General features: G+C 35.8%; 1 protein-coding gene across 1 annotated transcript in view; it reads left to right on the top strand.

The window, feature by feature from the left end:
- The window catches only part of PDE10A (phosphodiesterase 10A), a 166,435-nt gene that overhangs the window by 55,919 nt on the left and 88,763 nt on the right, over positions 1-21,753 (top strand). The window contains exon 2 of the mRNA XM_057370497.1: positions 19,140-19,268. Coding sequence (XP_057226480.1) covers positions 19,140-19,268 — 129 coding nt within the window. The remainder of the gene's footprint in view (positions 1-19,139; positions 19,269-21,753) is intronic.

The following is a 21,753-nucleotide window of genomic DNA, read 5'->3' as shown; positions in this document are numbered from 1 at the left end:
AAGTGTCAAGAATACTGTAAGATTTTAAAACTCTGCGAGTTTATAGCATRTAATGAGGTAGTAATTTGGACTCCTCCACACTTAAAAGAAAAAAAAAAGTGCAAGAATCATTTAACTTCTCTTTTTCTTTTAAATGATCATAAAATTTATATTCTTGAATGTCCGTGGATTTAATTAATTGTTTATAATGACTGGAAGTGATAATTAAATAGAAAGAAATTTGTTATGTAAATACAAGAAAAGCTAGGTTTTTTGTTTTTTTCTTGTTTTGAAAGTCAGGTTTTCACTTTGTTTTAAAATAACAAGGTAGTGACTGTGGGCTCTAATAAAGATACGTTTACCCAGTGTTATTTACAGCTTGATAGAGTTCAATTATGGGAAATGTGGGAGGACAAACATTTAAGAACAAGTTATTGTTTATGGCATGATTCGTGTTTTAAAAGGAGTGACATTAAAGAGCATACAAACCTCTGTATCACTGKTTTTTTCTATCTTCAGAGGCAATCTGTTTTTTGTGAATAAAAGCTGAGGATGTTGTGAAGATTCTGCTTCTAGTAATCCAGCCATTACACTGCTTTTAATTTCAGTATAATTGTTCTAAACTAGAAAACAGCTTCTAATATCAAGGCACATGACACTGGATTGTTTTTTTTTGTGAGTGCCTGTGGTTCATCTGTAATTTTTATTTTAATTAAGTAGTGCATTTTTTCTTATGATGCTACTTAAAAGAAACCAAGACATATGAAAGCAAGGTGATATCAGTGCTATATTGGGAATAAGAGTAGTGTGTATCTTTCGGTGCTGTTTCTTCACTGTTCTAACTGGGTGGAAAGAAGAATTTCACTTTTCATGACCCAACAAAAGTACTGCTATTCTGGGTGAGATTTCTCCATGAGGAAAACAGTCAGAGTCATGTTTAGTGTAATGAATTTGGCTGTTCATCTGCTTCTTGATGTTTCCCAAACCAAGCTGTGTATATGCCTATCACCTTATGTCAAACAGTTCTCTGAAATGGGAACTCTTCCAACTGTTCATTCACTTGCCATAATTTAACCATCACACTGTCCACGRTATTTCCATTCCTATGATAATTTGAAATGACTGTGGAGGTATGTGTTGTGTTTATGTACTACATTATAACCATAGTTATAATGATTCAGCTAATATTTTTGCTTAATACTGCAAATGAAAAAAGCTTTATGTATTTTTATGGAATAACCAGATAAATCTATAAAATTATTAAATGCTATATTAGTTTGGCAAGTGTAATTATGTATCCTTAGTAATAGGAGGAAGTTATGGTAGATTTATATGAATTTAATTAAAACACCATCAAGGGAACTGTTGTTCTAGYGTGTGTGTAGAATGATTGCACACTAGATCTTTGTACAGGAACTTTTTGAAGTAGTGCCCTTCTATACAGCATTTCTCTTTTTKAAGGCAGTGAAGGGGATCCCTAGGTCCTGGTAACAAAGTAGTAATATTTGATCTCTAGATTTGCAGTCTTTATCATTGTAACTGCAGAACATCATTCCATCATTCCAGTACATTTCTGTTAGGGAAGTGGAAAGCTTACGTCCTTAACTGAGACAAAAATTTAGTATCATTTGCTTTTACATGTTAAAAGCAAAGCCTAATTAAAACAATTTTCACGTGGATGGATGTGAGTTGTTCTAGGAGATGCTCTTAAAGCAGACCACCTCTTACTGTTATCATTCGYGTGTATTGTATGGTAAAACATCACTCTATGGGGACCAGAAGCAGTTTTATGAGAACAGACTTGGAGCCGGGTGTACCTGCTGCCCGCGGAGTGCTGTGGTCCCTGTGCTGGAATGCTTTGCTAAGTCCCCATTTATCTTTGTCACTTTGTATCAATTAACACCAAAGAAGGTTCCCTCCGTCCTCCGCCTGCCTGCAGCCAGCTCCCTGCCTGCCGGCTAAGGCACTCTGCAGGGATTCCAGAGTTGTTGGTTCAAAGAACATTGGCTATGGAGGGTGACATAGTACACATTTTACCTTCTTTGCAGGTGTTCCTGCTACCGGGCGGTTGTATAAAATATTGTGTTGGGTCATTCCTTTTGGCCTGTGTTAGCAATATACTGTTCCCATCCATAGTTTCAGATTCTCATAGATGTTTAGGCACTCCTCTGCACTCTTCTGGTCACAGAAGTAATGACCAGATCTCAGTGTATCCTGAGACTTTTCATGTTGACTTTCTTTGATTTACAAGAAATTAAGATAGATTGGAATATGTTGTAGATGCATGTCCTGAGGATGAAAGAAAGCAAAGCTCAAAGATGTTTTTCCTGAATACTAGAGGAGAAAATTGTTTTCTCAGTTTGAATARCAGGAGAAATGCTCATCCCATTTTTATATATTCCCAGATAAATATCAAGGAGTCTCTTATCAGTTGAACTCTTACCAAGGATTTTTTTTTGTTTTTGAAATGAATATGACCACAAACCAGAAGCTCAATCAGTTGCTATGTTGTATGTATGTTAACTTGAAATAATGTGCTATTGGCCATTATCATTTTAAATTGTCTTTTAAAGACAAAGACATGACAGGAGAAAGCAGAATATCATGCTGATTGCTTAGGATTACAATTTTCCTTAGTTAAAATTTTTCTTATGGAAATTACTCAAATTCCAGCTGATTCTCTTGGGTTTTGTCACTTTGTATAAAGTGTGTGCTATATATACATTTTATGAACATTTACAACACAATTTCTCTGGGATAAAGAAAATGCTGTTGAATACAATAGATTTCCAAAGAATGCATTATTACCGTCTACCATAAAAACTCAACAAATAAAATTCACCCTGCCCTCCAAAAGTCCACCAAGCTCCAGGTATTTCCAYCTTTTGTAGTAATTACAAGTTTGGAAATTATCCTGGACATGTTTTATAGTTGACTAAAGGTTGATACTCTTTGTAAAAACACTTTAACTTCAAAATAGATTTAATATTAACTGGAGAGCTCCAACAAATAGAATTTGCTAATTTTCTTAATGGTTACAAAAAAATTACCCTGTGCTTTTTCACTTCKATTCTTAATTGCAAAATTAAAGCAACTAAGAATTAATGTAACCTAGCAGGTATTGAACTCTATGAAAAATTATATTCCTCTTTGAATTCTTTATTCAAGGTAATTATTTTTTGCATCAGTAAATCCACTGATTTTTCATTTATCACAGGTGATAGATATTTGAGATTTAGTCTTCCAAAARCATTCTTCTTAAATGTTCTTCTTCAGGTTTATACTGTTCTTTATCTGCAAATATTAATCCAGTTTTCTAATATTTTTATTTTTAAATGATGGTTTTTATAAACATTGACTATGTCTTTAAAAGATCGTAATTAAACATGTAAATGCTCAGCGAGGGATGGTTGTGCACAAAACTGTTCTTGAATAGCAGTTTTGACTCCCCTTTGTCTGTGTCTCTTTGGTGGCATTTCAGATTGACTAGGTAGACTTCTCGGGTTGAAAAACACTGCTTGATTTCACCCTATTTTTTCTTTGCCTGACTCTAAGGAAGATCACATTACTTGTAATCTATTTTCCTTAATGGTTTGCCAAATAAATCAATTAGTAAGGTTTAGCTCACTCCAGTGCTTCTAGAAAGGAAAGTTAAAGTAAGCAGCACATGTCTGCATATTGCATAATAGAGGAATTTTGAGTGGCATGGAGATGTGGGCTATCACCACTTGTACATTCTGGAAAATGCAGCTTTGTTGAAATGAAAGTACAGACATGGTAGTTCTAATACAAAGATTATGAGGAAGTAATTCAGTTTACATCTTTCAGAATTCTAAAGAAAATAATTAAAGTGCTAAGTAGTAAAATGAGAAACAAGCAAAAATGTCCAAAATTTTTATACTCCTATGAATTTGTCTGTTTAATGCTGGTTAAAAATGGAACCAAATTTCAGTATATCAGAATGTTATGTTTCTTGGGAAATTCTACTTTCCAACTACTTCTAAGAAATGAATTGATTGTATTTGGATATTTTTAAAAAGTACTTATTTATTGTACCCAGAAAGTTGTGTTAGCTGATCTTTTCTGTACATTATGCATTTGCAAGTCAGTGTAGCTGCACGGCCTCTCTAATGGCACACATTCATTCTTCCATATTTTAGGCTATAATCTCAATCGCTGCAGACCAGAAGGGGTTATCAATGTCTCTGTATGAAGAAATCTGCCCTCCCTCAACCTGGACTACTTACTGCTCTCCTCATACTGTTCACTCTTTGCTACAACATAAAGGGTCACACAGGTAGACAGGATAGCTCGATTTTGGCAAAATCTGTCAGTTTGTGTTTTGGGTTGGTTTATTTTTTTTGTTTGTTTGGTTTGATTTTATTTTTCTCTAGTTAATTTTATACTACTTTGGTTAGTCGTTCCTTTACCTCTTGAATAGTCTTTGTACTCTTGGACCTGTATTCATCCTCATGCCTCTTCTCTTTTCTTCACTGTCTTTGTGTTTTTCCCAGCTTTGCTCTGCCCATTTATCCATGGTGAAAATGTAGCCATGTATGTAGCCCTGTGACCTTTTCCTGCTGATAATATATCCAGTATTTCTTGAGCCTGTCTGTCACATGAGAAGATGACTGTGCCTAAAGAATTTGAGTCGATGCATTTTTAATTACCCTTTGCTTCCCTCTTTGTTCCTTTTACTAATCTCTGCACACACACCCCTCCCCCAACCAATTAAAAATCCATACAGATTAAAATTTCCCCAGCTGCTGTCATGCTAAGTGCACTCAACTTACTTAGGAAAATATTTGGTGTCTACTGGCTTTGGAATGCTTGGATATCTTGTAACAAAGGTAAAGTTTGTGTGTCACAGTCATTTAAACAGATGCATTGCAGGATTACTTGTTTGCTGGAAAGACCTGCCAGGGGCTTGGATGAGTTTCACTATCAGGTACTTTTGTTAGCTCGTGTAGTAACATGAACAGCACCAGCACTATTAAGTCCTCAAAACTGCTGTTCACAAAATTACTAAGCCATTAGTCTGTAAAATAATGTGACAGTGGTAGTAGAGGAGAAAGAATAATGTACTGTTATTTATGACTGCACTTTGTCATTGATACGATATSCTTGAGAGACCTCCTGCTGCCATTTTTCTTGCCGTACAACATGGAGTAATTTTTTAGTTATMTTGGGTGCACTGGATTTTCTCCAGATCTTTCATGTCACTGTCAGTTAAACTGAATAGTATGAAAATTTATATTCTCCAGCCTACAGAAGTTGCAGTCTTGGAGGCTTTCCCAGAGTGAATCTGAAGGACTTTAAAAATGTGGAAAGCTACCTATTTGTTAAATCGCTTTATTTTGTCAAATTTGAAATTTTTTAAGTCCTTTTGTGTACCTCTCCTGTTGGATATTTTATGATACAGCTTTTAACTGGCTAGTTTTGGCAATGGATCATTATGTTTATGTACTATCAATGTGATTTTTTTAGGTATGGCTTTAGAAATTTTGGTTTACTATGATATTGTAAGGGACCTATCACGGGCTCATGAGAACTATTTAGTTGGTCAGCAAGCTGGACTGAAATCAGAATCTCAGCCCTCAGTACTGCAACACATTAAAGTGAAAATTTATGACCAGCCCTGTGGAAATGTGCCTCAATATTGTGTGTTATAGTGTCTGTCTTCTATGAACATAACTAAAACTTTTTAAATGTATTTTGAATGTAGTCAATGGCCAAGTTCAAATAGGCTTTAGACAAATCCAGGTTGTTACAAAGTGATTATTAGAAGTGATTCCACCAGGATTTATTTTCTCATTGAGTACTTTAGAATTTTTGCTTGTGAAAAGTTTGTATAAATTGTTATAGCAAAGGCACAGTGCAGGACATGCATCCTGTGAATGTGGGATTTTTTCTTTTAAATTTGTTTCCCAAATCCTGTACAAATAGAAGTTCTCAGTTTTCATCTCTTGTTTTCTTTTCACTTCTGCTCTTTCCAACTCTTCTCCCCCACTTCCCTGTTCCTTTTTCTTCTAAGGATGCTTTTTGGAGGTGAACACGTGTTTGTGAGCTACACTGTCTCCAAAACAAACAAAAGAGGGTGGGGAGATGATGAAGAGGAGAAGGACAGGGAAAAGATGCAGCTGCTCTTTTTTAATTTTTGAAACTAGCCTTGAATTCTTGGCATTTGCTTAAGCTTTATAATAAAAACTAGGGGCATGACTGAAACACTGCGTCTTTGTTCTACRGTGGTTGCCAACAAGAAATTCTTAAAATAGTAACAAATAGATTATTTGAATTCTTGTCTAAAATAGTATTGATGGAAGATGCTTTGCCAGATGAGATTGCCTGCGTAGAGCAYTGCCACAGCAGTGAAAGCTTTGGGAAAAGCAGCCAATGCTGTATGTTGTTTTTTATTCTGTGGTGCCAACATCCAAGTTAGTAGAAGGTATTTTCATTTATTTCACCTGCCMGGAAGTAGAAGTCCCTGTAGCATTTCTTCCTGTAATTCTGTTGAACCTGGTCAAGCTGTGTGCCCTCACAGGGCTGGATTAGGAAGAGCTTTGCCAGCAGGTCAAAGGATGATCCTGCCCATCTACCCAGCCCTGGTGAGGCACAACTGGAGTCCTGGACAGAGTTTTGTGCTCCCCAGTGCAAGATAAATATGGACATGGTAGAGTGAGTCCAGTAAAGGGCCATAAAGATGATTGGGACTGGACTGTTCAGCCTGGAGAAAAGAAGGACTCAGTGGGGGATCTTATTTAATGAAGGAAGAAGYAAAACAGATGAATCCAGGTTCTTCTTGGCAGTACCCAGCAAGAAGGCAAAATGCATTGGGTGCAAACTGAAACATGGGGATTTCTGCCTGAACAGAGAAAAACACCTGAACACTGGCACAGACTGCACAGAGAGGGTGTGGARTCTCTGCACATCCTTGGAGACAGTCAAAGCTGACAAACCARGACCCTGAGAAACCCACTACAGGTGACCCTGCTGGAGCAGGGAGTCGAYTGGGTGACGATCTCTGGAAGTGCCTGCTGTCCTCGGTGAAACTCCAATTCTTATGTGCCTCTGATTTGGTGTCTAGCTGAAAAATTAGACTATGTCAGATACCACTAAACAAGTTGTATGCTCCCACATATTTTTCTGAGTGGTAATATTAGCGAAATAATATTATTAACACAATTAGAGAAAAATKTGTGGTTGAGGAGCAAAGCTTGAAACAATGTGTGGAATGAGACGTGTTTGGGGCTTTGTTGCACAATGCTTCACATGTTAGTGAGCTCTTACCCACATAAGTAGTCTCACTGACGTCAATAGGACTACTCCTGTAAGTGTTCACCAGTGCAAATAAGGGTTGCACAATGTGTCCTTGTCTGTAACGTACAAGTGTATGTAATGCGGTATTTAATTATCACTTCAAACCTCCTTTGCTTCAGCAGCATATTCTTTTAAATATCTCAAATTTTACTGCTTTTCCTAGGCTGTACTTTACTGACATAGAGATATCATTACATCYATCACCATACAATTGAGCAGAGATGGCATCTCTGAAAAATCATCTTTCCTTCTGTTCATTTATACAGCTGAAAACAGAGCTGACAGAAAAAAAAAGAAAATAATTCTCTTCCCTGATAGTGCTTTACATAAATTGGAGTTTCTAACTTYCTTCTGACAGTTTGATGGAGTCAGTGCTTTACTTCCAGTGCTTAATTAGTCTGAAGGTAGGCTTTCTATTCCCCACAAAAGAATTAAATAGGTTTTTTTTTTTTAATTTCAAATGTCAGTCAGAGTTCAATTTTGTATAAAGAGGCATCTTGAATCTATATTTTACAGTAATATAAAATGTAGTGTATAAAGCAGTTTCCATGATCAATTACATAATGCCAACTTTTTGTGTTTCAACTTTATTGCTAAAATATCTGCTGTGTAGCACTTTTACTGGTAATGAAGGGAGGCTGTGATGTACTCTGTGATGTAACATTCTAGCGATAAAGTGAGAGTCTCTCACAAAAACTGATTTTTAGAAGCTTTTATGGTTTAAAAGATCTTTTCTAGTTGTAGATACTGAATTTTTTGTCAAGGTGCGTGAGTTAGGTTAGAGAGTTTTCTGGAACTACTGTAGGAATAYTTGATGRAGACTTGGGGTTAAATGTCTTTGGAATTGTGAAATGTTGTAACAATACAGTGTTAAAATTTAGAAAAATGATCCTGTTCCACTTTGTAAAGAGGATAGATGTTATTAATTTAGACCAGTGATACCTTTACAAAGAGTTAGTTTGTAATGCTGAAAACTCTTTTAAGGTAATCGTTAAAATAGGAAAGAAAAAAATGAGTTGCTGGAAGCTAAAATAAGAAAAATTGATACTGCAATTAGAATGGGTTTTTTAAGTCTTATTTATTTTTTTTATAGGTACACCCATTTTATACCCATTAGTAACCTGAAGAGACTAAATGGAAAATAAACACTTTTACAGCCTAGTCTTTTATTTAAAAACATGTCTTTTTTRAAGGAAGATATGCACCAGCTGCTCAGCCTTCAATTTGTTACGCTTAATGTACATCTAGCAGACGAGACCCTTTGTGTTAATCAATAGGTCAGGATCTTGGCAGCACTTTTTATCTGTCTTAAAACAAATGAACCTGTAAATATCAGGGCCAATCTTCAGATCAAAAGAGAAAAGMACCTTGCAGCCTGCTCCTTGCGTCCTGTCTGAAATCTTCCATTCAACAACTCATCAGGCTTGTGCATAGTCACCGTTTTGGACTTCAGCAAAGCTTTTGATGCTCCCTTTCASAGGATCCTTCTGGACAAAATGTCCATCACGCAGCTGGATAATAGTGTTATGTGATGGGTGAGCAGCTGGCTCATGGGTTGGGCAGAAAGAGTTGTAGTGAAAGGGGTGACGTCAAACTGGGGACCTGTCATTACTGGGCTACCACCAGGTTCCGTCCTCAGCCCTGTGCTCTTCAACATCTTCACAAATGACCTRGATAAAAAAGGACTTGAAGGAGTTGCTGAATATTCATCATTTAGACTAAGATGTATATTTTTCTAAATGTTTTATTTTTGCCATGATCTCTAGAAAAAATGCTGGGCTAGCATGATTTGATTTTGAAGAGCTTCCTTCAGATGAACCAGATCAAACCTTTCTCGATGTGGTTGTGTTATATTTTTTCTATTAGTACTTTTTAGTGACTGATTTCTCTGGTTTTTTATCTTCTCATTTTGTAAAGGATTTTGACTGTGTTTCTCTTTAAACATCCTAAGACTGTAAGTTTGGTGGGGGGAGGATTAAAAAAGAATGGCAAATCCTGGTCTGTGGTGCTGCAGATACAGTCCTAGCACCACCAAAGCAGAGAYGTTCAGGTGTCCAGTCTTGTTGCTTAGTGTGTTATTTGACTGTGCATAGATGTTATTTCAGAGAGTCCTGTGCTCTGGGAAACTGTCCTACTAATTTAAGTGTTAAGATAAAGTGGGGTGCTTATTTCAGAAGGAGAGACATTCTCTGTCTCCAGTGTAGTGAAATAACAGTGAGACTTGGCACAACCATGTTGTGTCCCACAAAGATTTCATCATAGTGGATCTTGTTTGTGGAATAAGTTAAGATGCAGTTTATAAACAGGACTGCACATTTATATTGGTAAGTATGTTGTAAAACATGTATGTGACTTTATTCACGAGAGTTTGTTTTAAGTAATRAATCAGCAGTAACATTGGTAATAAAGGGAATGGAATAAATGGAATACTTTTAAGCCAGAAGAATTCACTTAAAAAGGGAACTACTTCAGRATTAGGTGTCAGGTGGGAGGAAGACATTACATCAGCCAGAAGGTATTACTGGAGAAGACATAAATCAAGAACTTGGTCCCARCACTTGTTCTCGAGGGAAGAGTTAAGGCATTCTTACCTTGCTTAATCATTAGATATTAAGTAGTTAAATTTGCAACTGTATATGCTCTTTTAAGAGATGAAGTATGTGTAAGTTCTGAGTGACTATGTTTTTCATAATGAGTTAATAAAGAACTGTATTTTAGTATCTGTCTTTATTAACATACACATTACTCTTCACGTATACTTTGGGCAGGAGACAGGGTACCCTGGCTCTGTGTATTGCACAAAAGAAAAAAAAGGCAAATAATTATACTGAGATGTTCCTTATATATCTGCAAATACATTTTAACCTACTTCAGTATAATGCATTACTTATAATTACGTTAATAATTATTTTTATCAGTAACCTGAAATGATACATAACTTTCTCAAGGAAATGCTTGAAATTATTTTATTACAATTTGCAAGTTCTGGAGCATGTCAGTACTCCTTTTGTTAGCTTTTTGTGSAGTGTTAATTAAATTTCCAAATTTGGTTCCATCATGCACCTGGAAGGAGAATAAAGCTTTTTACAGACTCCTCGGAGTTACTCCAATGTGCTAATGAGAACTGGAGAGAAACTTCTCTCAACCAGGAAAGTAAGACAGAGTTTTAAATAGCCCCATACATCAACTAATATATGATATTATGGCATAACTGTATACATGCAGGATTATCCCATTCAGACAGTTTGAAATATGTTTTCAAACCCTATGAAAAATGATTATTCAAATTGAGAATAGGTTGACTCCATTAGGCATACATATAATTCCTATGGAAAGATTATAGACCTTTTATCTCCAGCTAATGAAAACTGATTTCATCAAGAGTCTTATATGATTTTTTGCTTTTTACGTTAACACTGAAACAGTGCTCAGAGCTGCCAGTATTGTGCAGTTTTTGAGTGTTAGATTTTGGGAGACATAAGCATCTGAGTATCTGCAGATGTCTAGGGCTTGCAGGATGCTGATAATACCAGAAAAACCACCATGAAAGTTGGTGGAGACTAAAGGCCCTCATGTGCATGCCTTGCTCAGCATCTGGCGTGTTCAAGTGCCTCCATGGCTTTTTCATCAGGAATATGGGATTTGAATTACAGGACACAGGATGCTTGGTTGTTGATATGCTATCTGTGTGAGCATATTCCAGTTCTGTTTAGCTGAGCTGGTATTTATTTTCTCTCTCTAAAACTTCAGCAGTGCWGCTTGGCATCCTGGCTGAGATGTCACATGGCTGCTGTCATTCACATGGATACAGAGCCTGAAGGTTTATGCAGTGACTGGAGGCTGGTGTAATTAAACATTCATCTTTTAATGAAGATTTGAAATGTTTAATAGTAAAATTTATTAACTGTGAAACAAACATATGTCCTTTTAAAATCCCCAAATCAGCAGTCAGGTGCTTTCAGGTAGTGCATTATTTGTTTTCACTGCTGATATGCTGCAGCTGTGTATTGGTTTTTTTCTGGCAATGCAGGCAGGACTKGGAGGAGGAGGGGTGAAAAAGGTGAATGGAGCTGTTCGTAGACAAGCTCGTGAGTTGATTTTTCAAGAAAAGAAAAATCAAAAGAGGTTTGACCACTCTGATTGCTTCTTGTTAGTGATTATACTTTTTGCCAGACCAGTAATGTCAGGTTTCAGAGAGTTTGGGCACTTGGTCACATTACATTCCTGTGTACTTAAATGGATTAAGATAAAAAGTCTGACTTGAAAAGGATATTTCAAAACTGACTGTGCCTGTGGTTTTGAATCCTGATGCTTTGAACAAAGAAGGGATTGATTTAATGGGATTAATGCTTAATCCAAATGAAGCAATGTACACACATGCCTTGAATGCTTTTGAGAATAACTACAAATATCACTTATAAAGTTCTGTAGAAAAACACAGAGAGGTGATCTTTGTGTAAGTAAGAGATGGGACAAAACTGCTTTAAATAAAGGAGAACACAAGCAAAGCTGTGTTCAAAATAGGTCCTCTGGATGACTTTTAGATATCTCAAGTCTTCYTTTTCATACAAGTATGATATTTATTTTCGAGTGCTGATTTTGAGGAAGTGTTACACTTCTCTCTTCATAATTTTGATATTTTAGATGAGAAAAAATATTTTCAAAGTAGGCATTTTTTCACTTTTATTTGAGATAAGGTTGTTTTCTGTTTCAAATGATGCTTTATCACCATAATACTTTTTTCTCTTGGCTTGAAAGTTTTCCGTGTAGTACGGTATACTGTTACTTGAAGAAACTAAGACTTTGCCCATATTTGCTGTGACTCTGTTTCTCTATTTCCAGGGAAGAATTTTTTATTAAACCAAACAAGTTAATTTGTGGTGGGACTTTTTTGTTTGCTTTACTTTTTTTTTTTTTTCCAGTGTTAACAGATGCAGCACCGACAACATTTAATTCCTTTCGTGTTTATTAGTAAAAGCTTTCTTGATACATGAAATCCACCTGTTTTTTTACACTGACCAATGTATGCTCTGACTGTGTTTTCAAAGCATTGCATCCTGTCTAAATAGGCAAAAGATGTGTCAAATGCCTCAAAGACAGTTGCAAAGGTTTTGAGGGAAGCAATGACTGCTGGATTTCAGAATGTAGCTGCTCTGGGATATAATGCTGACCCTGATAAGTATTAGGCTGCCTCATCGGTTTTTTATCCGTTCTTTCCTGACTCCCCATGTGCCCCCCAGCCTGGAAACCAGAAACTTTAGGTGAAAATTAAAAGTCTTGCCTCATCGTGAGATTTGATTAAGCTAGTGGTTTTAGAAAAAAAGACCAAATATCACAACGCTAATGAAAAAATTGCAAGAATTGCTAATGATGTGTGTGACTCATGTTGCTAAATGGAGCAGATTTTTAAACATAGCTCTAGGCTTCAATTCTTTCAGCTCATTCACAGTCAGCTCTGCTTTGTACTGAGCTCAGTGAAGCTATTCTCAGAGGAGAGTGCAGTGTGACATGGATTAAGAGTCAGAGAGCAGAGCCATTAATCGATTCAGTACTACACAGGTTATCTAATATCTAAGAAATGTTTTAAATATTTTAGGCAGCATAAAAAGCTGAAAGCAAAAATATGACTGTCTACTGATTTTTTTATACTTTATTAAATATTTTTTTCTTRAAAGAAAGGCTGTTGAGGACTGGCTCAAAGACAAGGCATAATTACTGATAATTGATGCTTGAAGGAGGTTTTGTTTCTCAGTTTATTTTTAAACCCAGCTATGCTATATCTGGGTTTACTAAACAGTGTGAAGGAGCTTTCTTATGTACTAGAATTTCATTTTTGTCTGGGATGCTTCTTGCACTGCATTGTCCGAGCCAGCTAGTGATACCCTGGGCACRTCCTGGATGTTGCTCTGGAGTAGGTTCAGGCCAGGATGGTTCCAAGCAGGCAATCAACTTTTCAGTTTTCCCTCAGTTTCATTATCGGAGACCAAAAAAAGCTTCATTGTAAGGATGAAGGACTTACAAGCCACTTGGTTTCAGGTCTAGACCTATTCAGTTTACTGGTCTAGACTAGCCTACAGTGCTTCCTTGTAGTACAATTATAACTTAAAGTAAATCTCACTGTAAAGTAAGTTTTAAGACGCTGAATTTGGTATAATATATCACATCTACTAAAAACCCATTTTGTTCCTTAAGATAGAAAACCTAGGGTTTTATGCTTTTATTTTAAAGTGTTCATAATCAGTTATTTTCCAAAGAGCATATTTCTGTTATCTTACGAGGACAGCATAGGCATTATGAGGATGCTGGTAATTAACAGGGTGAATATTGATCCCATTTGTTATAAAAATCTTTCWATTCTATGAACTTTTTCCACTGTTGTGGTTTATTCCTTCCTGGTCATTTGAATACACATTTTGTTTTGATACTATTGTGACACACTTGAGGCTTCTGGAAAAATGTTTGTGTTGGTACCTGTAAAATTATCTGTTTGCATAGTACTCCCGGCTGTAACAAATGTTTCCTAATTTTCTCATATCTTAATTAGTATTTTTTTTTAGTGTTACAGATTTCGGCTAATGAAATGTTGGTGTGCTTACGCTGGACAGTGGGAGATTGCTCTGTGAAAGCAATTGATCTCTTTAGGGTTTTAATTTATGTTATTTTAAATGAAATGTTGGAGTTGTTGAAATGAACGCTTTGCTAGTAGATCAAAAGGTGAAAGTAGACTTGAGCAGGTCAGGCAATCACTATCAAGCAGCCTGCAGTACTCACTTTGTATGAGACCTAGAAACAGAGGTATTTTGGAAGGTGGTGGTGCTGCGTGTTTCTTTGGCTTTGTTTGGCTTTTAGTAGAAGTACTAGAAAAACAGTCAAAGTTTTAGTTATGGTTCTGAAACCCCAATGATTGAGTCTTGATACCCTGTTGAAATAAATAAAGAGTAAATATAGTTTCTTGTGTTGGTTCATAATCTACGTGAATAAGTRTTCCTCTTTAAGTAGCTCTACTGAACTAGCTAAATTATCTTCAGGTAAAGGTTTTTTTATTCTTCACCCTCAGTGAAATGAAGTATCTTCCTTMAGTATTAGTCATAGGATCACTAAAAAGATAGTTATTTGTTGAACCAGACTCTCATAAGGGTTTTGGCTTTCTAGTTACTACAATAAAATATCATGTAAAAGGACACAGTGGACTGTACTATTTGGTAACAAATTTGTACTTTCTATTGTTAGTTAAATAAAAAAAAGAAGGAAATCCACCCATAATTTTGGCTTCAAYTGTATCTATTTCTTCTATTAATTCCAGTGAAAAAGAAACTGTTTTTCATTGTTTGGGTAGGAAAAAAAACCCCAAAAGTGATGCCAAATCACTCATACATGCTGAATTGAAAGTCAGGGAGTTATTTAAAAAATTAAACCCTTAAACGCTACCATTTAAAAAAACCAAACCAGAAACACTAACCCAAAATTTTAATAAATTGACATGAGCTATGCCAAATGAGATGAATAGCTTGAGCCTCAGGTATAKGCAAAGTAGAAAAAGAGGACTATGTTTTTTTCATAAAGGGCTATGGGTTTTTTTTTAAATTTGTTTTTGCAGCAATACATAAGTTTATAGAAATATTACAAGTAAATACAATTGGTTCTATCATTTTATATACACTTCTCACTCTTAATCTCCCAGAATGAATGTCCTGCTAGAAAGGTCATTTCCTTTGGCAGTAAAAAGGCCTTTTGCTGATCAAGGAATGCCTCTTGGGTGATGTTGGGAGGACAGGCTGTCTTCTGCACTCTGCATTGAGCTTTGTGAGTTTTACATCATCTTACACTGTAATAAATGAGATACACAGAAAAACCCACAATAAGGCGTACCAYTTGCATAAACCCCAGCATTTATTGGAAAGTTGTATTTCCACTTATTGTTGAGACATGAGTAGCCTAGAAATGAAAAAAAAAAAAMCAAAAAAAACCCCAAAAACTAAACCCACCTTGATTAATGTTTTCCGTACATATGAACAAACTTTTAAAAGCAGATGAGAAGAGAACGTTTCAAATTGAGATCTACACAACCTAAATGGGTGTGCTGGTCAGAAAGTGAGGAGCTGCTGAKCTGGCAAGTGGCGGGCAGCTGGAGCTGTTTGTTCACCTACTCTTTGTTCAGAGTGGAATGAAAAAAGGAAGAGCTTATATGTGTGTCCTTTCMCATGATATTTTTTATCTTAATTTTCATTATTTAATCACAAATTCAGAACAAGTAGTTAATATGTACATAAAACACGACAGTATCAAGTTGTGTCAGAAAGATAGCAGCACTGAAATGTGCTGAAACACTGAAATGGGAGTTTGTCGTTTGAAAATAAGAATACGGGAGACAAAGGTGGTTTGGTGTGTTTTTAATTAAACAGGATATATGTATGGAAGGCAAATAGTTTGTAATTGAACCGGATMTAAGGAAGGCAAAATCCATTGCATAAATGAAACGAATGGACATCCAATTCAAATGCTATATTCCTCCTTTAATTCCCAGAAGCATTTTTCCAGTCTGCATTTGGCCTGCAGAGTGTGAGGCTGCTGGCAGAGTTCAGCCCTCCTGAGTGATGGTCCCTCTTGATAACTGTCAGAGGACAGGCGGGTTCCTGATACAAGAGGCAATGCATTCTGGGGGTGCATGGAAATACCTGGGGGGAACTTCTGTTTGGGCTGCTTGTGAGCAAGTGTCTAGACCAGCACGGKGATGGATGTGTGCACTGCTGCCTTTTCCTTTGCTGTCCTACACTGTTGATGTGTACACTTGATACTCCACACAAGGACTGATGAACAAGAAGAGAGAAGTCCTGGCCTTCCTGGAGGTGATGGGAAGTAGCAGTGAGGAAAGAAGTAGTAGAGAAATATTTCTGATGTGATTTGAATGAATGTAGAAAAGTTTGCTGCCCCAAATACTTGAGACCAATACTTGAGTAACAGAAAAATTAATAACAAGCATTGGCTTGTGTTCTGTTTGTGATTCTGTGAATGACACCTGGTTGGCATGATAAACTTTTGTTTACTGAGTGTGGGTGTGAGTGTTACTGTTCTGTTTATTTAAATGTTATTAAATGTTATTAATCATTGCCTCTGAATTGTCAAATAGGTTTTTTTCATATTTCAGAGTTAAGGGATTGCAGCGTTTCAATGGAGAGGTCAATAATATTTAACAAAAATACATGTACTGGAAGTTTTCAGGAACATGTGAACGCTCAAGAGAGCAAGTGTATTCATGTAGAAGGCTTTATATACACCATAAAATAATTGCTTCTGCACAGCTGTAAAATGTTTCTCCATTCAAACATCTTTGCCCTTTAGCCTCAATGTACAAAGAATACAAACCATGCCAATGTCTTCTAAAAGGCTGCTATTTCTACGTTTTCTGAAGTTACAATGTGTAATTGCAGGTTTTGGCTGTGGAGTTTGTGTATGGTTGCAGTGTGTGTTTTCCAGCGCAGCAGGGTAACATTTAGGAGCCAACCGATAAATTTGTCTTAATCTATATAGATAATAGGTTTAAGTTACTCCTTTTCAACTCTGTAAATATAGTTGTAAATCCTGTTCTTGCTCCTATCTACAAATCCCACATTGAAAAACAYGTCTGTGCAGATCCTTTTAGTGAAATAAAGAAGGGTAATTTAGAGACTGTTTAGGATTTCTTATATCAGCTCCATGAATCACTTTTCTCTATAAGCTTAAAACAGAGTTTATACCTTTAGGCTGATGAAGTTGTACGATATCTGGGTATTAAACTTAAAACATGTAGACTGAAGTCTTATTTCAGATTGACATTTTACTGGATTTTGATGTATCTATTACAAAACCCACAACTTATTAATGTTTGAATCAAGAAAGAAAGGTTATTTTCACTGAAGAAACAAATCAACCCTTTCAGAATTCCAGTTGCTAGTTTTACAGTCTTTTCAGGTCCTAGTTTCTTTCTAGAAGCARAAAAGTTTCTTTGCCGTCTAAAGACATCTTAGAAGTAGCAGACATTGTACAAGCTGTTTTTATTGTTTTTATGTAAAACTTACAGGGCAGATAAATTTTGATGACGTTTGAATGATTCTTAAAACATGTTTCCTTTTCAAATTTTCTTACTATGAAATGAGAAATACTTTTTCAAGGTACTACATTTTTCTCATTTGAACAAATTACAAAATTATATTAATGAGTTTGTTTTTTTTCAGAATATGAGGTGATTGGCTTTAAAATCCTCTTGTTCATTTGACACTTGTACTTAATATCTGCATTATGATTTAAATTTACAAGCTATCACCTAAGGTTAAACAGTAAAAGTAGTAGAGTTTTGCTTGTTTTCACCCCACTTATTGATTATCTGCGTCTCTTATTGATTTAGGATAACCCCTCTTTGCTAATGAAAATCAGGGTACTCAATTAGTTCTTATTCAGGTGATTCAGATATGGGGGATTGCCTGTAAGTGGCAATGTTGTTATTTGAGTCAATGATATCCAACAGGAGCTGCTGCCTCTAGGTTAAGAACAAGAATAATTTAGACCAGTGTTGAGGTGGTGGGGCTGATGTGGTGGAGTGATGTGGTGCAGCTGGTGTGAAGAAAGTGGTTTAGGTGGTTGTCACCCTGCAGAGGKGAGCTGTTGATTTGTCCTGTGGTACTGTTTCCCAAAGGCTTTCATAGTAAACATTTGTAAGAGATCTTAAATATTACCATGATTKACCAGCACTGAAATTGCACTATGGCTGTGTTTATCACATTCTGATACTGTGCAAAGCATGAAGTATGCGAATTAAACTTATTTTGTAGCATGAATACTCTCTGAAAGAGGTCAGTTATGCAGAAGGGAGTTCTTTTTCTGATGAACCTTGGCTGATTTCTGTGGATAAGTTACTATTGCGTTTAAATACACAAAACACAAGAGAAAACTGCTTAGTTAGAGTCTAACCACTGACAAGTGGTTGTTACTTTTCCTCAGATCTCATCAAGGCTTTTGCACTTGGGCTTCCCTCTCTGGTAGCCTGGACCCAGGTCCCTCAGGACAGTTTTTTTATTGCTTCCCCCTTTGGAAAGTCTCAGCACTGCTGGATTCGCCTCCCTGTGGCCATCATTTTGTTTGGGGGATTTGTGAAATGTATAATCAGATTATAATTTTATTAATCTTAAAATTTATTTATGAATGTCAGGGCTCTGAGATTCTGAATTTTTTCCTCTTTTTCTAAAATGTTTACTGGAGTTTTCTTTTTGTTACAGTTATTGTAAAGGACCTCTATCTGCAATTATTTTTATTTTGATAACTAAGTTAGTAAAGTGATGGAAGTATGCCTGTGAAAGTAGTTTTTACATCTAAAGTAACTTAAGTAATTCTAGTATTTGAAAAATGAATATGATTTCAGTGTTCCATAACAGTTTGTGTTGATTTTGCTGCCATTTACAGTGAGAATACTGAATTTGGTGTTTTATGAGACATCCTGCTCTTTTTCTTCTTTCTAACCAGTTTCTTTATCACTATATAATCTTGTATATCTTGGAAATAAAAAAAAATTATAGTCACAGTCATGGTTATGAATTCCTACCTGGCTATTTTTCTCCTGGGTAATGTTTACTTGTATCCCATTTAGGGGACTTTTTGTACACAATATCTTGTATGGATGCACTTTGCTTCTACTATTTTCTCTATGAAAGCTCATTTTTTTGCTGGATTTTGCTCTGTCTGCTCTATTTAAATAGTCAAAAAATCATTGAGTGTGTTAAACAAAAGGATATTGGCTCTTGCTGGTCTCTAGGTATTTTTTGCATGAGGGAGTCCGTACCAATAATGTAATCAAATAATGTTCTCTCTTTCAGGCTTAACAGATGAAAAAGTGAAGGCGTATCTTTCTCTTCACCCCCAGGTACTGGATGAGTTTGTGTCAGAAAGTGTAAGTGCAGAAACTGTGGAAAAATGGCTAAAAAGGAAAAATAACAGACCAGAAGGTAAGTTCTTTTTATTTATGATTAATATTTACCTTTGAACAGCTCAGTTATTTTCAGGTTTAAAAAGAAAACCTGGTTTTCATAGAATTTGACTGTTACAATTTTTATGGTTAGGTTCTGCCATATTTTCAAAGGCAAAATAGGTTAACTTTTTTTTTTTTTAAATATTTGCAGCCTTTTGGTATTTCTATTTTGAAATATATTCGTATTAATTTTTTAAGTTTAGTTTATCCATTTTGAGTTGCAAATGCTATCCATCAAGCTGTAGTGTCTTTTTTCAGAACATGGTCTTCTTGTATCTAAAATTRGTAAGTTTTGAATTAAAATGATCGAGTATGTGCAGGACGTAAGCCTCAGTAAATTACTAGATATACCATCTCAAAAGCTCCTATTTGCAACATATAATAAGTCAATTTTAGATAAGAACGTTGACATGGAGGTTATACCTAGTGTGTKGAATTCTGGAGGTATTTCTGTTGGGTTGTTTTAGGTAAAATACCTCGCTAAAGAGACCCAGGAAGCTTTCTTATGAGCCAGCCTGGGCTTACAATGATCATAAATTTTGTCTTGATTTTAAATTTTGTGAGATTGTCTGYAAACATAAGATTCATGCAATTCTAACAATGATTTGGAATGTACCGGGTAAAATGCAAAGGAGGAAATTACTGGGAAGGTTTGGGAAGAAACACTGGTTTTGCTYTGTGTGTGAATTGCTTTGTTGCTGATTTCTACGATGTTTAGGTTTTAAGTTCGGGTGATAATTCTTGTTTTAAGTAGAGGGACTGTTGTTACTTCCTAGAAGATAGTGTTTTCTGCAAAATTATAAAAAAGAGATTATGGTGGGCRAAGGAGAGAAAAGGCTATATTGAGCCAGATTTTTGGTGGTGATGACTATATATGTATGTATGTATACCACACCATGTTAAGGTGGCAGTACATTTTTTTTTTTTGTTTAAAGAGATTACCTTGTGGTAGAATAKAAGTATATAGCAATAGAGCAATAGACTCTTTACTGCTTTCTTTGTACTTTATAAACTACAACACTGCAGGAGGCTTATTGTTATAATGCACAAAAAACAAACACAAGAACAGTGTTATGAATCAAAGGACTAGGTTGAGACAATGCTTTTTATAAAAAGAAGATAAAAAATACTGTAGTAATATCAATCTAATATAATTGTTTTTGTCAGCTGTGCTAATTTTAAAATAGTTTTTTTTCTAAGGTGTTTGAAATCACTGTAAGAAATCATTGTGTTTGAAGCACAATTTATAGTCTGGGTCAAGGATCTTGATGCTAAAACCAAATGAATAGTTYGGATAAATTTTAGCTTCAAGATTCATATTTTGCTAAGTGGAATTTAGTACCAAYTGCTCAAAGTGTCCAATTTTTGGGGGGAGGTTGTAAACTAGAGATGCTTTTTTGTGGRAGACCTCATGAAACTTGTTGAATCAACTGCTAAGGCAAAGTAACTGCTGACCATTGTTCTAGAGAAGCTTTGACATGAACAAGTACAACTTGATCCTTTTTTTCTTATACTTTAAGACTCCTATATGACAGCTAATTCTCCCCAAACTTGTATTTAAAGTGTCAAGAAATACTTAGGCTACCTTTATCATTTAGCTTCATATCTGTTATCATCCAACAGGTCTTAAACCTTCTCTGCTACTTCCCTTTTGCTGACTGTGGTCTTTTAGATGACTGTATTTGTTACACTAAAGGCAGTCATGCAGATGTGGCTTCTTTAGTGTTGGATTTTAGATAAAAACAAGCAGAACCAGATTTAAAACTACACTTGCCATGTCAGAAAGATAAATTTGAATGYATTTTGTTCATAGAATGAAATGTAGTGATGAACCTTGTTGGTGATTTTCTTCTAGAAAGATAAAGACTGTAGTTACATAAAATCTTTCTGATAAAAATATCATAGTTTTTTGTAATGCAACATTTTCAGGAAAGAAATTTACTAGATGATTTACTCAGTTCATATTATGGATGTGCAAATTCTACTGACTGAGTTATGGTGGCTGTGAGAAATCAGGGGGAGAGAATGGAACTGATTCTTTTGGTGTCAGCACGGATTTGTGKTAACTTAAAGTGACTGTGTAGCCCAAGTCACTCTGCATCAGTWAGGGTATAATTTTCCCTCTATCCCTTTTGCTTCAGTCTAGCCTACTTTACAAATGCTCACATCATGTAATGTGATACAGCCAGAAAAGCAAGCTTTGTTTTTATTAGAAAGTTGCCAGGCARGCAAAATGCTGTTTTGAGGTCTCTGGCTTAGTGTCTGTGCTCTGACATGTTGGTGACGCAGAGCAGTCATTAACCTATATGCAGAAATTGTGTCCTGCCTGATTTACAGACATCCAGCTGTGTGTACTCTTCAGCCAGAAGTCAATGGGCCCACGGCCAGGGTAGTTTATCTGAATTTCATTAGCATGAGCATGAACTGAAATGTCTGATTTGGACTTAAATGAACCAAAATTT

Source organism: Malurus melanocephalus, unplaced genomic scaffold (genome assembly GCF_030028575.1).
Source record: "Malurus melanocephalus ecotype Western Australia unplaced genomic scaffold, MMel_1.1 scaffold_5, whole genome shotgun sequence".
Taxonomy (NCBI): domain Eukaryota; kingdom Metazoa; phylum Chordata; class Aves; order Passeriformes; family Maluridae; genus Malurus; species Malurus melanocephalus.
Note: the sequence above shows the minus strand (reverse complement) of the source record. Positions and strands in the feature narration are given on the sequence as shown.